This window comes from Pongo pygmaeus, chromosome 5 (genome assembly GCF_028885625.2).
Source record: "Pongo pygmaeus isolate AG05252 chromosome 5, NHGRI_mPonPyg2-v2.0_pri, whole genome shotgun sequence".
NCBI lineage: Eukaryota > Metazoa > Chordata > Mammalia > Primates > Hominidae > Pongo > Pongo pygmaeus.
The window spans coordinates 56713990-56730499 of record NC_072378.2 but is presented as its reverse complement, the minus strand read 5'-3'; the positions used below and the strand labels follow the sequence as shown (position 1 = coordinate 56730499).

The window sequence follows — 16510 nt, the reverse complement described above, 5'->3', positions numbered from 1 at the left end:
AATCGTTTTCCTAAATAAAGAGCCATTTGCCATAGTATTCATGGAATACCACTTTTTTCTCCATTTATTTCCATTAAATTTCCATTTTCATTTGGGCCTGGTGTTTTGGCTTTTCATTCTGTTCCATTGACCTGTCTACATCTTCTCCACTGCAGAATTGTTTTAATTATTGTCACTTCATGATCTGACTTAATATTGGCAGAGCTAATCCTTCCTCATTATTCTTTATAATCAAAATTTCCTGGCTATTTTTGAATGCTTATTTTTCCAGATAAAGCTCAGTATCTTTCCTTCAATTTTTTAGAAATTGCTATTCACATTTCAGTTAGGATCCCTTTGCACATATGGATTAGTTTTAGAAGCACTGACATCTCTCCAATTGCTATTCAAGATTATGGCTTATTTTCCTTTTTACTTCAATCTTGAATTTTTTGATATTAGTCCTGAACATTATCCAATTTTATTTTAACCTAAAAATTTTTTATCTCTTTTGTTTTTATTATAAATGGAGCCCTTTTAAAATATATTTTATATATAAAATCTATTTATTTTTTATATTTTTAAAGCACCAAGTGAATTCATTTCTCTTACTAATTTAGGTTATTAGGTCTATAGACATATTAGAGGTATAATCTTAAAAATAATTTTTCTTCCTGTTATTTTTAGCCTTATTTCTATATTTGTCTAAATTTGTTGGTAGTCCAGAAAAAGTATTAAAAATAGTGCAAATACAGGGTAACTTTGTTTTCATGTTAAATCTCAAACAGGCAGAGTCTCTTTTAGTTCAGGTTGGTGGTTCCTGAGGTATTATATAATAACTCTCTCAATAGCATATATTATATGTATATGTGTGTGTGTATTTGCAATTTTATGTTTTTGACTTTTGATTCCAGCCAATAGCAGCATTCACAATCTTGTTTCAATCACATCTCCTTTTCTACACTTAATAATGGGTGACCTAAATTAATCAGGCATCCACTACACTCTTTGTTTACTTTTCATGCGCCACACTGTCCAGCTTGACAGGATTTATTGAACCTCCCCTTAATGGACTCAGAGATTTTAAAGATGGTGTTTATAGCCACATCTTTGATTTCATCCCTCCCAGAGGCTGAGTTTTAACTGGACTTTTATTTTTTAAAAGCATTCGCCATTACATTAGAGATGAGAAAAACAATTGTATCTCCCAATCCCAGTGTTTTTACACTTGGTCTATTTCTTTTAATTACTACTTGCAACCTGGCCAATTATTTTGTGAGCGCATAGGTTTTTTAAAATAATACCTTGTCAAATACTTCCAATAACAGTCAATTCATAATATATATTTACATTCTGTTTTCTCAGTTCTTTACCTCTAGCTATAAGTTCATTTGATACATTATTTGCCTTTGCAAGTTTTTACAAGCAAGGCTTTTTATCAATTATTTCACCACAATTTTACATAAGACACCATTTTTTCAACCTTCAGTAATTGTTTTTCATTGTTCACTACCTGTCCCCAAAGCCAATGACATATATACATTTTAATATTGTTGTTTTGGCAGCCTCCTATTTCTAATATTCCAACTGTACTAATTAACTTAGGCTAAGCTGCATTATAGTAACAAATGACCCAGTGGCTCAGAGGCCAACACAGGAGCCATTTATCTTTTATGTTACATGCCCATCCTGTATAGGCTTTGGCCCAGCTTTATCCCTTCTTTGCTATCCATTGCTATTAAACCTTATAAATAACTTGATTGAGTATAATGTGTTTGAGCCATACTTTTTTGTGTTCCATATTTTGTACATATTGTTTCAGTATTCCCCAACAGTTTTGCTGACAACTTGTTGCTGCTCACTCTCTCTCTCCTTTCTCTCTCTCTCACACTGATTTATGTTAACATGGATACTACACCTTTTTATTATACTTAAAAATCTTCCTTCTGCACATAAGAGTAGCTTTGTCCAGACCTTGTATTTTTTCTGTCCCAACATGAGTTGATGTTTCTAGTCTTCCTACTTCATCTGAGATCTGTTTGCCATCTCCAGTAAAAGAAAGTTTGGATATTATGTCTTTTATAACCTATAGCCAGAGAATGGAAGTCATAGCTTGGACTTTGTTCAGCCTTAATAGGGAATCTCAGGTTACCTCTTTCTTCTATAGTTTTATTAAGCATTCATTACCCAGCTAAATTCCATCTTATTAATAGTACACCTTAGTCTAGCTCTGCCTTTAACTGGTTATCTCAATTTAGTGTTTTCTAAAGAGTCAACTCAGATTGTTCTCTTAACTCCAGTCCTCTTTCTCTCTCTCAGAACTCTGCCCACTCCTGCTCCAAGCAAAAGGGAAAAATATATATATAATATATGTATATATATAAAATTTGAAATTTTAATTTCAAATTTTAAATTATAAATATGTAATTTGAAATTTTATATGTATATAAAACCCTGTCGTGAATGCTCTCAGGGAGGCAGAACCCCTGCTACGCCCTGCTTCAGCTGTGTTCCTCAGTGTTGAGTGAGGAGTCTTCAGAACCTGAAAAACACATTCCATCACACCATTGAGCTTAACCAAAAACAAGCAAACCAAAAACAAGCAAACAAAAAACACATTCTGGATCTTAGATATAAAATTTCAAATTATGTATTTATAATTTAAAATTTGAAATTAAAATTTCAAACTATATATATGTGTGTGTATTGAGAGACAGAGATATATATATATATGTATATGCCCTTTGAATGACACACACAAACACACACACACACACACACACTTTGAATATATATATTCAAAAGGTGGTTTGGGTTAGGTTCTTGTATTAGGAGTTCATATGGTAGGGGAAAGAATACCCAGTTTTCTTGTGTCATTTGGTCTTCCCCTAAAATTTATTTATTTTTTCTTTTGTCCTCTGTTTGGGTAAATTGTCGAATTTGGGGAATAATTCATTCTAGGGTGTTATAGGCTTTTATGGGGTCTTTTCTCTCCCTACCTATCTTTCTGTCTGTCTGTCTCTCTGTCTCTCTCTCTCTCTCTTGCACACACACACGCACGCACGCACCCACGTGACAGAGGAAGCAATTATTCTTGAGAAAGACATTTAGTATAAGCTAAAAAATATGATTCCTTTTAGACTGGAAACATAGTTATTCTTTGTATTTGTTAGGTGGATGGCAAAGATCTATAACAAATAGACCAAATGCAGTAGTTTAAATGAGAAAGAAGTTTATTTTTCTCATGTAATTGGTTGTCTACAAACTCATTCAGGGACTTGTGTTTTTCCCTCTTGTTGCTCTAGTCTCTCTGAGTGTTGCTCTCGCTTATAAAGTCAAGGTTATATCACCAGTCACTATATTATCTGCATTCTAGTGGGAATTCATACTTTTCTAGTGGGAATTCATTCTAGTGGGAATTCATATTTTAGGATTCATACTGGGAAGCTGAATCCTAAAATTAGAAGAGATCTGATTTATATAACAGAGGCCCCCCTTTTGCCAGTATACACACACACTTATATGTACACATGCACACGTATGCACAGATACTCCACAGGTTCTGGAAATGATAATATCAATGTTTCTAAAGTGGAGGTGAAAGCAGAGCTAAAAATGCAAACGTGACTGAATGTCCATTTAAGAAGAGTTAAATCCCACTATCCCTTCCTCAACTCTGTGTAGCCAAGTGAATCTCTCCTCCACCGTAGCAGAAACACAGAAGTTTATTTTCTGGAGAAGAGAAAGCTGAGGGTCTCTAGCCTGGGGAGAAGAGGGAGAGTTGTACTAAAATTAAAACAATAGGAGTAGGCTGAGCATGGTGGCTCATGCCTGTAATCCTAGCGCTTTGGGAGGCCGAGGCGGGCAGATCACCTGAGGTCAGGAGTTTGAGACCACCAGGGCCAACATGGTGAAACCCTGTCTCTACTAAAAATACAAAAATTAGCCAGGCATGGTAGTGGGTACCTGTAATCCCAGCTACTCAGGAGGCTGAGGCAGGAGAATCACTTGAACCTGGGGGGCAGAGGTTGCAGTGAGCCGTGATCGCACCACTTCACTCCAGCCTGGGCGAAAGAGCGAAAGTCCATCTCAAAAAACAAAACAAAACAAAAACAATGGGAATTGGTGATAGTTTACTCATGTGGCGACCTCCTTCTCCTCTTCCTCTGCCTGGCCTCCAGAATGCGGTCAACCAGTCCTATAAACTAGAGACATAGAAGATCCTTGTATGGGAAATCTACTGACATCTAGAACAGCATCCAGTGAAATGGCACAACCAGACCACATTACAGTGAAGTTCAGAGTCATTGAACTCTACCCACCGAGAGATTCTCCTATCACCTTCCATATGAGCTGACAATAAAGAATCACCAAATATCACAGGAACGTTAAAGATCAACAAACAAAAAGTCTTGGAAGAAACTGATACAAGACAGGGAGAGGAAGACTTGAAAAAACCCTGTCATGAATGCTCTCAGGGACCAGAACCCCTGCTACACCCTGCTTCAGCTGTGTTCCTCAGTGTTGAGTGAGGAGTCTTCAGAACCTGAAGAACACATTCCATCACACCATTGAGCTTAACCAAAAACAAGCAAACAAAAAACACATTCTGGATCTTAGATTCTGGCAGTCCCTGAACAATCTACCCCAATCCCATTTCCAGGGTTTGCTGTCCCCTTTCCTGCCTTTGTCTTCCTAAAGACCTTCCAGCACAATTGTGTGTCTACCCCTATGCTTACAGGTGGCTGAGAGGAGCCTGTTTATGTGACGTATGGATGGGGATGGAGCTTGGAAGTGTAGTCCGGGATGTCCATGTGTATGGGCATGAGATCTCTATAGATGAAAAGACCTATAGAGTACCTAGCATAATGGATGATTATAGACCACACCAGTGTATAATAGCATAATACTTCAAGACACTGGAAACAAGAGGAAGATCTGTAAGCTTCTTCCGGGAAAAACTGCACCAGTCGTACCACCCCTACCCTCCCACTCTGGGCCCCAAAAAACACACAAGAAACAAAAGGCTACATACAAATGATCAGGAATCAGAAAGGCTTCACACATCTTATTAGTGACATTGAACTCAAGAACTGAATGAAGCAGAGCCTTCAAAAGTCTGATTTAAAACTTCTAAATTATCATCAATTATATAAATGAATAGAATAAGGACATTTTCAGAGATTTAAGGTATCAGAAAGTAATCTCCCATGTATTCCTTCTCAGGAAGCCATTGGATAGTATATTCCCCTAAACAAGATAATGAACTCAGAGATAAAGAACATCAAATTCATACTGAAATGAGACAGGTCTAGGAGATATTTATTAAAGAAAAAGAAATTTTCAATGCAAATGAATACAATCAGAAGTGATTTTGACAGTTGGAAAGATTTTGGAGTTCAATATAACAATAAGTTTATAGGAAACTAAACGATTAAAATATTTGACTCCAGGAAAGATAAACATTTGGGCAAGAAAAGGCAAGTAATGAGAATATATTTATAGCTTATCTGCAAATCTTAACAAAATAAACCCTGACTACTGATTTAACCAAAGCTGTAATTGAGGGTTAAGGGGATTTGTGTCTGTTAGAAGTGGAGATGGGGAGGAGGTGTTGGATGCTACGAGAGATTAATCCTCTGTATTCATGGTGGGAAGTCAGTAGATAATGCAGAAAATGGAAAAGGTAGCTATAACCAATGGTTTGGTGATTTGAACTCAGAGATGTGGAACTTTGGAATAAAAAAGAGTTGCCTTTGGAGGGTTCTATGAGCCTTGAATAAATATATCACTCTTTAAATCATATGAATCAATAACTTTTATAAAAATTACATCAGTCACAGATGATATAATCTTTAATATGTCTACCAGACAAGCTAGGAGTATAATTGATTGCTTGTGTAATCTTAATTTGTCTAGATAAAAGTGAATCTGACCCAAATTTTGCCGTGAAAGTCATTGGTTCTTTATTTACTATGTCTTCACAATTAAGATTTTGAAGCTAAAGCAGTACCATCCAACATATCCCGCTGAACTAAGTACTAAACTTATATCTACTAAATATCAAGTTGTTATGACTTTTCTTCATCTTTTCTCTTTTGGAGAAAACTTAGGGCCTTCATGTTCATAGACACACATGAACAGATACCTTCTATGAGTAATTAGTAAGATAAGCAATTTTTAAAAATTCCACAGAATCCTAGTCTGTGTTTAGATTTTATGCTTAGGGTCTTTCATTACTGAGCTGGGTAGGACCTCAGAGGTTAACTGTTTCCTGAGTGTGTTGGGACTAGATCGTTTCAATTAATTCATGTGTGTTGCCCCTGTAAAAGCCTAAGACTTTTTCAGAATAGGTGGTGGCTAACTAAGGGTGGAGTCAGGATTGCTAGTGAGATTTTCTTAGCTCCAAAATACTTATCTTCTCTGATTATAAATGAAACCCTGAAAAGTAGGGATAATTTTTCATAGAGATAGGCTTGAATGCTGATATGAAATTAACTGTTTGCAGATAGATTTGAAGTGGATTTTGACAAGGGTGAGGTTGAAGAATATATGATGATATTGTTTAGGCTGGAATGGTTTTTCTTTAATTAATGTCAGTTTTATTTTCAGGGTGATCGTGGACTTCCTGGTTTTCCTGGGCTTCATGGCATGCCAGGATCAAAGGTTGAAGAAATCTGTTTCTTTTAAATATAGCAATGCCATTTTTTAATTGAAATATAAAGTACTTTTATATTACAAATGTGTTATAAATAAATGCTCATATATAATTAGAGATAAAGTAAACAATGGGCTAAGATTAATATTAGTTTATACAAAACTTTACAAAATTCCCTTTAAAGTTTCCAGTTATAAATGTATGATTTTATAGTATTAAAAAATGGATGTTATACTGTATGCAAGTTTTCTTAAATATAAGCCTTAAACTATAAGCCTTGTTATAGCGCTAAATGTTATTTTTAAAATTTTTCTTTATAAAGCCTGCAAATGAGGGCTTTTTAAAGCAAACTTTATTTTATTTCTATTTTGTTTTGCTTTTGGCATATTAAACTTTTTTGCTTATAATCTGTATTTTTTCTTTATAAGAAACATATTCATATTTCTTAAATATTCGCTATTTATATTTTGTCTTTTAGGGTGAAATGGGTGCCAAAGGAGACAAAGGATCACCTGGATTTTATGGCAAAAAGGGAAGTATAGATCACACAGCAAAGTATTCATATTGAACTTTTAATGTAATGGAAACAGAAAACTTGAATTGCAGTTCTAACCCAACGTTAGAACAGTTAGCTTTGTTCACCCTTCTTAGGGGATTAATTCAGAACAATGAAAAAAGAAAAAAAAGAAAAAAGAATTGGTGACTGCGGACTGCTATGTATGGTATCCTATAAGATCATGTTGTATTGTTGATCATTCTGAGCTTTTAAAAGATTTACAGGCCGGGTGCGGTGGCTCACGCCTGTAATCCCAGCACTTTGGGAGGCCGAGGCGGGTGGATGATGAAGTCAGGAGTTTGAGACCAGCCTGGCCAACATGGTAAAACGCTGTCTCTACTAAAAATACAAAAAGTAGCTTTGTGTGATGATGTACATCTGTAGTCCCAGCTGCTCGGGAGGCTGAGGCAGGAGAATCACTTGAACCTGGGAGGCAGAGGTTGCAGAGAGCCAAGATCATGCCACTGCACTCCAGCCTGGGTGACAGAGCAAGACTCTGTCTCAAAAAAAAAAAAAAAAAAAAAAAAAAAAAAAAAGATTTACAGATTTACAGTGAGAGATTCCTTATGAAGCAGTAGCTGCTTAAAAAACGTGTCCACTGAAGGCTGGGCACGGTGGCTCATGCCTGTAATTCCAGCACTTTGGGAGGCTGAGGCGGGCAGATCACGAGGTCAGGAGATCGAGACCATCCTGGCAAAATTAGCCGGGAGTGGTGGTGGGCGCCTGTAGTCCCAGCTACTCAGGAGGCTGAGGCAGGAGAATGGCGTGAACCCGGGAGGCGGAGCTTGCAGTGAGCCAAGATTGCACCACTGCACTCCAGCCTGGGCAATAGAGTGAGACCCCGTCTCAAAAACAAACAAACAAAAAACATGTCCACTGAAATTTGATGTTATGGGCCTTTCTAGTTCCTCACACTGAGGGAAGAATATTTAAAATACCCATTGCTTTTTAATTTTGCCAAGATGTTATTTCTATGTTTAGATGCTTGTAATGATAATTCTGCATCTATCAACATTTTTAATGTCTTGATATTTCATCCACTGGGTTGGTAAAATAGTGCTTTGCAGAGTCAACATGAGTTGTAGTTCCATGAGTTTTTACTACATAATGATGTTAACTTAGTATCTTTTCTATTTAAGTTTTGGTTGGAACTTGAAAACATTATTGTAAAGATTGTGTTTTAAGTGTTTGTTTTCCATACAGGGTGCAAAAGGTGAAAAGGGGAATGCTGGCTTCCCTGGCCTCCCTGGACCTGCTGTGAGTTTGATGGAAAAAAGCTCTTAGTATTTTGCTTTAAATAAAATCTATCTTATAGTATCTGTCTTTAAAGAGAAAAAATTAGTGCAAAAATATATTAAAGCATATGTATTTATTTTTTAGGGAGAACCAGGAAGACATGGAAAGGATGGATTAATGGGTAGTCCTGGTTTCAAGGTATTTCCAAAAAAAAAAAAAAAAAAGGACAAAACAAAAAGAGTTTTGTATCTTGTGAGGAAACATAAGAAAAATGTACCAATATTAAAATTTTACATGTGGCATTGGGATAAAATTCATGAGTTAAAAGTTTTTTTACGTGTAATTTAAAAATGATACTGAATTTCTTTTGACTTTATTGTGGACTCTTAGGTGTCAGAAGTGAATCACAGGATATTACAAGGTTGAGCTTCTTCAATAAGCCCTTCAGATTGGTTTGTTTGGCAGGTTAGAAGCAGAGGTTCTTTGCTGTGTCTCCCAAAGACTGAGGTTTCAGTGGGCTGGGAAACTGTCTTCTTAACCCCAGCTTCTTTATCAGTTGTGTGGTATGGGCATGAGAGCATTAGAGTAAGTGGGGAATTGCAAAGTGTCACTAATTCACTGTCTATGAAAAAACTCAAGGGCACATGCCCTTGGGGTCGTCCGTTAGCACCATCATATTCTTACAGTTAGGATTTAGCTGATTTGGATACCTAAGGAGAAGATTTGTATAAGCCATCAGGGCTGAAAAGGCCATTTGGTCGAGCATTGGACATAGGGATGTTATCTTGTTTTCTAACGGTCAGTTCTTTGAATCCCAAAGTTGCTCAGAAATTCAGTCCAAATTTTCTTGGTCTGCAGGTGTTTTCCAAAGGAAAAATTATTCATTGATTTGCTTCAAGTGCTATGAAGGTTTTTCAAATATCCATGATTCTTCAAAGAATATACTTTGAGACAACACTTCCTAGGACAGTAGTAACCTGACTATAAAATATGGGAACCCATTAAAGTCCTTGGTTCCTTCTTGTTAATTATGCTTCAGTGGTTTTGTATTTTCTCACTTATTTAATTGAACAGATTTTATTGATATTTATTAGAAACTAGACATATAGAGGAGAATAAAGCCATCATGGCTTCTACTCTTACAGAGTTTATAATCTAGACTATGTGAGAGAACACAGACTTTATCTTTGCCTGCAACCTAAGCATTCATTTTAATTAATTTTTTGTCCTCTGTTAGCATAAATCCATATGCCCCAAGAAATGGGACTATTCTTTTTGGGAGGCAGGAGAGCTTAGAGAATAGAATGGAGTTGGATTTCTAGCTTGCAATGACTTTCTCTAACTAGCTGTACGTTCTCTGGCAAATATTTTGACAGTTTCTATTTCGAAAATAGAGTAAATGTTACCTATCTAGAATGGTATGAAAGGGACTTGAGTAAGACAAATCACCCAGCGCAGTTCCTGGCAAAGAATAAGTGTTAAATAAGGAATTAGTTCTTTTATTCATTTCCTGATTTGAACACAGCTTTAAGATTCCTTTTTAGTCTTAATCTGGGTAGTATGTGCATTCATGTACTGCAAATGTAAACATCAGTTCACTGTTTTCTAGCAGCTATATTGCTATATAATTGAAATACCATAAAATTCACCCATTTAATGTGTAGAATTCAACAGTTTTTGTGTATTTACAGAGTTATGAAACCTCATTAGAGTTAATTTTTAGAACATTTTCATTATCCCATAAAGAAACACCATGCCCTACTAAAAATACAAAAAAATTAGCTGGGCGTGGTGGCGGAAGTCTGTAGTCTCAGCTACTCGGGAGGCTGAGGCAGGAGAATGGCGTGAACCCAGGAGGTGGAGCTTGCAGCTTGCAGTGAGCCGAGATGGTGCCACTGCACTCCAGCCTGGGCAACACAGCCAGACTCCATCTCAAAGAAAAAAAAAAAAAGAAACACCATGCCCATGTTGTGGTCACTCCTTGTTTCTCAACAAGCTACTACCCATACATTAAACCCTTGGCAACCATTACTCTGTTTTCTGTCTCTGCAGATTTGTGTATTCTGGACATTTCATATAAATGGAAACGTGTAATATATGGCCTTTTGTTCTTTCAATTACCATTACATTTTTGTGGGTCATTCATGCTTTGACTTGTATCGGTAGTACTTCATTCCTTTTTAATGCTAATAGTATTTTATTGTAGGGATATATCACTATGTTCAACATTTTGAGGTCAGTTCACTCTTGATATTTGCCTTCCTTATAGATTCATACCACCCTTCATATTTGACCTTGGTTATGTCTCCTATTTTCTTTTTTTTTTTTTTTTTTTTTTTTTTGGCTTACAATTTTTTTTCATTTTTAATGGTGCAAAAGCAATACACATTCAGTAAAAACCATACTTTGAGTACTCATACAGCCATTCTGTTTTTCTTTTTTTTTTTTTTTTTTTTTTTTTTTGATTTTCCAATGTTTTATTTTTATTTTTATTTTTATTTTTTATTTTTTTTTTTCCTTTTTTTTTTTCTTTTATTATTATTATTATTATTATTATTATACTTTAGGTTTTATGGTACATGTGCACAATGTGCAGGTAAGTTACATATGTATACATGTGCCATGCTGGTGCGCTGCACCCACCAACTCGTCATCTAGCATTAGGTATATCTCCCAATGCTATCCCTCCCCCCTCCCCCCACCCCACAACAGTCCCCAGAGTGTAATGTTCCCCTTCCTGTGTCCATGTGTTCTCATTGTTCAATTCCCACCTATGAGTGAGAATGTGCGGTGTTTGGTTTTTTGTTCTTGCGATAGTTTACTGAGAATGATGATTTCCAATTTCATCCATGTCCCTACAAAGGACGTGAACTCATCATTTTTTATGGCTGCATAGTATTCCATGGTGTATATGTGCCACATTTTCTTAATCCAGTCTATCATTGTTGGACATTTGGGTTGGTTCCAAGTCTTTGCTATTGTGAATAATGCCGCAATAAACATACGTGTGCATGTGTCTTTATAGCAGCATGATTTATAGTCCTTTGGGTATATACCCAGTAATGGGATGGCTGGGTCGAATGGAATTTCTAGTTCTAGATCCCTGAGGAATCGCCACACTGACTTCCACAAGGGTTGAACTAGTTTACAGTCCCACCAACAGTGTAAAAGTGTTCCTATTTCTCCACATCCTCTCCAGCACCTGTTGTTTCCTGACTTTTTAATGATTGCCATTCTAACTGGTGTGAGATGGTATCTCATTGTGGTTTTGATTTGCATTTCTCTGATGGCCAGTGATGGTGAGCATTTTTTCATGTGTTTTTTGGCTGCATAAATGTCTCCTTTTGAGAAGTGTCTGTTCATGTCCTTCGCCCACTTTTTGATGGGGTTGTTTGTTTTTTTCTTGTAAATTTGTTGGAGTTCATTGTAGATTCTGGATATTAGCCCTTTGTCAGATGAGTAGGTTGCGAAAATTTTCTCCCATTTTGTAGGTTGCCTGTTCACTCTGATGGTGGTTTCTTTTGCTGTGCAGAAGCTCTTGAGTTTAATTAGATCCCATTTGTCAATTTTGGCTTTTGTTGCCATTGCTTTTGGTGTTTTAGACATGAAGTCCTTGCCCATGCCTATGTCCTGAATGGTAATGCCTAGGTTTTCTTCTAGGGTTTTTATGGTTTTAGGTCTAACATTTAAGTCTTTAATCCATCTTGAATTGATTTTTGTATAAGGCGTAAGGAAGGGATCCAGTTTCAGCTTTCTACATATGGCTAGCCAGTTTTCCCAGCACCATTTATTAAATAGGGAATCCTTTCCCCATTTCTTGTTTTTGTCAGGTTTGTCAAAGATCAGATACTTGTAGATATGTGGCATTATTTCTGACGGCTCTGTTCTGTTCCATTGATCTATATCTCTGTTTTGGTACCAGTACCATGCTGTTTTGGTTACTGTAGCCTTGTAGTATAGTTTGAAGTCAGGTAGCGTGATGCCTCCAGCTTTGTTCTTTTGGCTTAGGACTGACTTGGCGATGCGGGCTCTTTTTTGGTTCCATATGAACTTTAAAGTAGTTTTTTCCAATTCTGAGAAGAAAGTCATTGGTAGCTTGATGGGGATGGCATTGAATCTGTAAATTACCTTGGGAAGGATGGCCATTTTCATGATATTGATTCTTCCTACCCATGAGCATGGAATGTTCTTCCATTTGTTTGTATCCTCTTTTATTTCCTTGAGCAGCGGTTTGTAGTTCTCCTTGAAGAGGTCTTTCACATCCCTTGTAAGTTGGATTCCTAGGTATTTTATTCTCTTTGAAGCAATTGTGAATGGGAGTTCACTCATGATTTGGCTCTCTGTTTGTCTGTTATTGATGTATAAGAATGCTTGTGATTTTTGCACGTTGATTTTGTATCCTGAGACTTTGCTGAAGTTGCTTATCAGCTTAAGGAGATTTTGGGCTGAGACAATGGGGTTTTCTAGATATACTATCATGTCATCTGCAAACAGGGACAATTTGATTTCCTCTTTTCCTAATTGAATACCCTTGATTTCCTTCTCCTGCCTAATTGCCCTGGCCAGAACTTCCAACACTATGTTGAATAGAAGTGGTGAGAGAGGGCATCCCTGTCTTGTGCCAGTTTTCAAAGGGAATGCTTCCAGTTTTTGCCCATTCAGTATGATATTGGCTGTGGGTTTGTCATAAATAGCTCTTATTATGTCTCCTATTTTCTAATTAGCGTGGGTCTCCTAAAAACAATGAAGTTTTTCTGTCTTGTCTGTTTGTAAATTTTTAATGGAAACATTCATTAATTGAAAAAAAAAGCTATTTACTTTTTTTGTTTAAATTACTTTTTTTTTTAACAACAGTTTTAGGTTTGTAGCAAAATTGAATGGAAAGTGCAGCATATTCCCACACACCCCCTGCCACTTCCCAACCCTGGGCAGGCTCTCCCATGATCAGCATCTCCACCAGAGTAGTACATTTGTTACAATTGACACATCACTATTACCCCAGGTTCATAGTTTATGTTAGAGTTAATTCTTGGTATTGTACACTTGACAAATATATATATATATATATATTTGACAAAAATAACATTGTAGTATCATAGAGAATAGTTTCACTCCCCTAAAAATCCTATAAGCTCCACCTTTTGATCCTTTCTTCTCTTCAACCACTCACAACCATTGATCTTTTTACTCTCTCCAGAGTTTTTCCTTTTCAGGATATCATATAGTTGGAATCATACATTATGTAGCCTTTTCAGATTGGCTTCTTGTTCTTAACAATATGCATTTAAAGTTCCCGCATGTCTTTTCATGGTTTGATGGCTACCCTTCCCAGCCTCTGGTAACCATCCTTCTACCCTGTATGCCATGAGTTCAATTGTTTTGATTATTAGTTCCCACAAATACATGAGAACATGTGATGTTTGTCTTTGTGTTCCTGGCTTATTTCACTTAACATAATGATCTCTAGTTTGATCCATGTTTTTGCAAATGACTGGATCTCATTGATTTTTATGGCTGAATAGTACTCCATTGTGTATATGTGCCACATTTTCTTTATCCATTCATCTGTTGATGGATACTTAGGTGACTTCCAAATCTTAGCCATTGTAAGTGCTGCCAGGAACATAGAAGTGCAGATATCCCTTTAATATGCTGATTTCCTTTCTTCTTTTGGGTACGTACCCAGCAGTGGGATTGCTGGATCATATTGTAGCTCCATTTTTAGTTTTTTTTTTTTTAAATTGAGACAGAGTTTTGCTCTTGTTGTCCAGGCTGGAGTGCAATGGCATGATCTCAGCTCACTGCAACCTCCACCTCCCGGTGGAGCAATTCTCCTGCCTCAGCTTCCCAAGTAGCAGGGATTACAGGTGCCTGCCACCATACCCGGCTAATTTTTGTATTTTTAGTAGAGACATTTCGCCACGTTGGCAAGGCTGGCCTCGAACTCCTGACCTCAGGCGATCCACCCTCCTTGACCTCCCAAAAGTTCTGGGATTACAGGCATGAGCCACTGCACCTAACCCATTTTCAGGTTTTTTGAGGAATCTTCAAACTGCCCTTCACAGTGGTTGTACTAATTTACATTCCCACCAACAGTGTACAAGGGTTCCCTTTTCTCCACATCCTCACCAGCATTTGTTATTGTTTGCCTTTTTGATAAAAGCCATTTTAACTGGAGTAAGATGATGTCTCATTTTAGTTTTGATTTGCATTTCTTTGATTATCAATGATGAACATCTTTTCATATGCCTGTTTGCCATTTGTATGTCTTCTTTTGAGTAATGTCTATTAAAATATTTTGCCCATCTTTTGATAAGATTATTGGATTTTTTTTCTATAGAGTCCTTTGAAATTTTTGTATTTTCTGGTTACTAATCTCTTGTCAGATGGGTAGTTCGCAAATATTTTCTTGAATTTCATGGATTATCTCTTCACTTTGTTGATTGTATACTTTTCTGTGCAGAAGTTTTTCAACATGATTTGTCCATGTTTACTTGGGTTACCTATGCTTGTAAGGTATTGCTCAAGAAATCTTTTCCGAGATCAATGTCCTGGAGATTTCCCCCAATGTTTTTCTGTAGTAGTTTCATAGTTTGAGGTCTTAGATTTAAGTCTTTAGTCAATTTTGATTTGATTTTTGTATATGCCAAGAGATAGGGGTCTAGTTTCATTATTCTGCATAGGAACATCCAGTGTTCCCAGCACAATTTCTTGAAGAAACTGTCTTTTCCCTAGTGTATGTTCTCAGAACCTTTGTCAAAAATGAGTTCACTGTAGGTATGTAGATTTGTTTCTGGGTTCTCTGTTCTGTTTCATTGGTCTTTGTATCTGTTTGTATGCCAGTACCATGTTGTTTTGGTTAATATAGGTCTGTACTATAATTCGATGTCAGGTAATGTAATTCCTCCACTTTTAGTCCTTTTGCTTAGGATAGCTTTGGCTATTTTGGGTCTTTGGTGATTCCATATAAATTATAGGATTGGTTTTTGTATGTTTCTGAAGAATGCCATTGGTATTTTGATAGGAAGTGCATTGAATCTGTAAATTCCTTTGGTAGTATGGACATTTAAACAATATTGATTCTTCAAACCCATGAACATGAAATTTTTTTTATTTTTTGGTGTCCTCTTCAATTTCTTTCATTAGTGTTTTATAACTTTCATTGTAGAGATCTTTCAATTCTTTGGCTAATTCTTAGATATTTAATTTTATTTGTGACTATTGTAAATGGGATTACTTTTGAAATTTCTTTTTCAGATTGTTCACTATTGGCATATAGAGATGCTACTGATTTTTGTATGTTGACTTTGTATCCTGCAACTTTACCAAATTTATTTATCAGTTTAATAGTTTGTTGGTGGAGTCTTTAGGTTTTTCTAAATAAAAGATTATATCATCAGCAAACAAGGATAATTTTACTTCTCCCTTTCCAATTTGGATGCCCTTTATAACTTTCTCTTGTCTGATTTCTCTAGCTAGGACTTCCAGTACTATGTTGAATAAGAGTGGCGACAGTGGACATCCTGTCATGTTTCAGATCTTACAGGAAAGGCTTTTTTTTTTTTTTGTCGCCATTCAGTATGATGCTAGCTGTGGGTCTGTCATAGATGGCCTTTATTATGTTGAGGTATGTTCCTTCTGTATCTACTTTTTTGAGGGTTTTTATCGTGAAGGGATATTTAATTTTATCAAATGCTTTGTCAGCATCAATTGAAATGATCATATGGTTATCTTTCATTCTGTTGATATGATGTATCATATTGATTGATTTGCATATATTTAACCATTCTTTTATCCCAGTGATGAATCCCACTTGGTTGTGATGAATGATCTTTCTAATATATTGTTGAATTTGGTTTGTTAGTATTTTGTTGAAGATTTTTGCATCAATATTCATCAGAGATATTGGCCTGTAGTTTTGTTTTGTGGTATGTTTTTGTCTGGTTTGGTGTCAGGGTAATACTGGCCTCGTAGAAAGAGTTTGGAAGTATTCCTTCTTCCTCTATTTTTCAGAATAGTTTGAGTAGGATTGGTATTAGTTCTTTAAATGTTGGGTCAAATCCAGCAGTGAAGCCATTAGG

General features: G+C 36.3%; 1 protein-coding gene across 2 annotated transcripts in view; it reads left to right on the top strand.

The window, feature by feature from the left end:
* The window catches only part of COL21A1 (collagen type XXI alpha 1 chain), a 204565-nt gene that overhangs the window by 122019 nt on the left and 66036 nt on the right, over positions 1-16510 (top strand). For both annotated transcript variants that reach the window (XM_054493050.2, XM_063666271.1), the window contains 4 exons: positions 6592-6645; positions 7116-7171; positions 8399-8450; positions 8574-8627. In XM_054493050.2, the coding sequence (XP_054349025.2) occupies positions 6592-6645; positions 7116-7171; positions 8399-8450; positions 8574-8627 (216 nt within the window). The remainder of the gene's footprint in view (positions 1-6591; positions 6646-7115; positions 7172-8398; positions 8451-8573; positions 8628-16510) is intronic.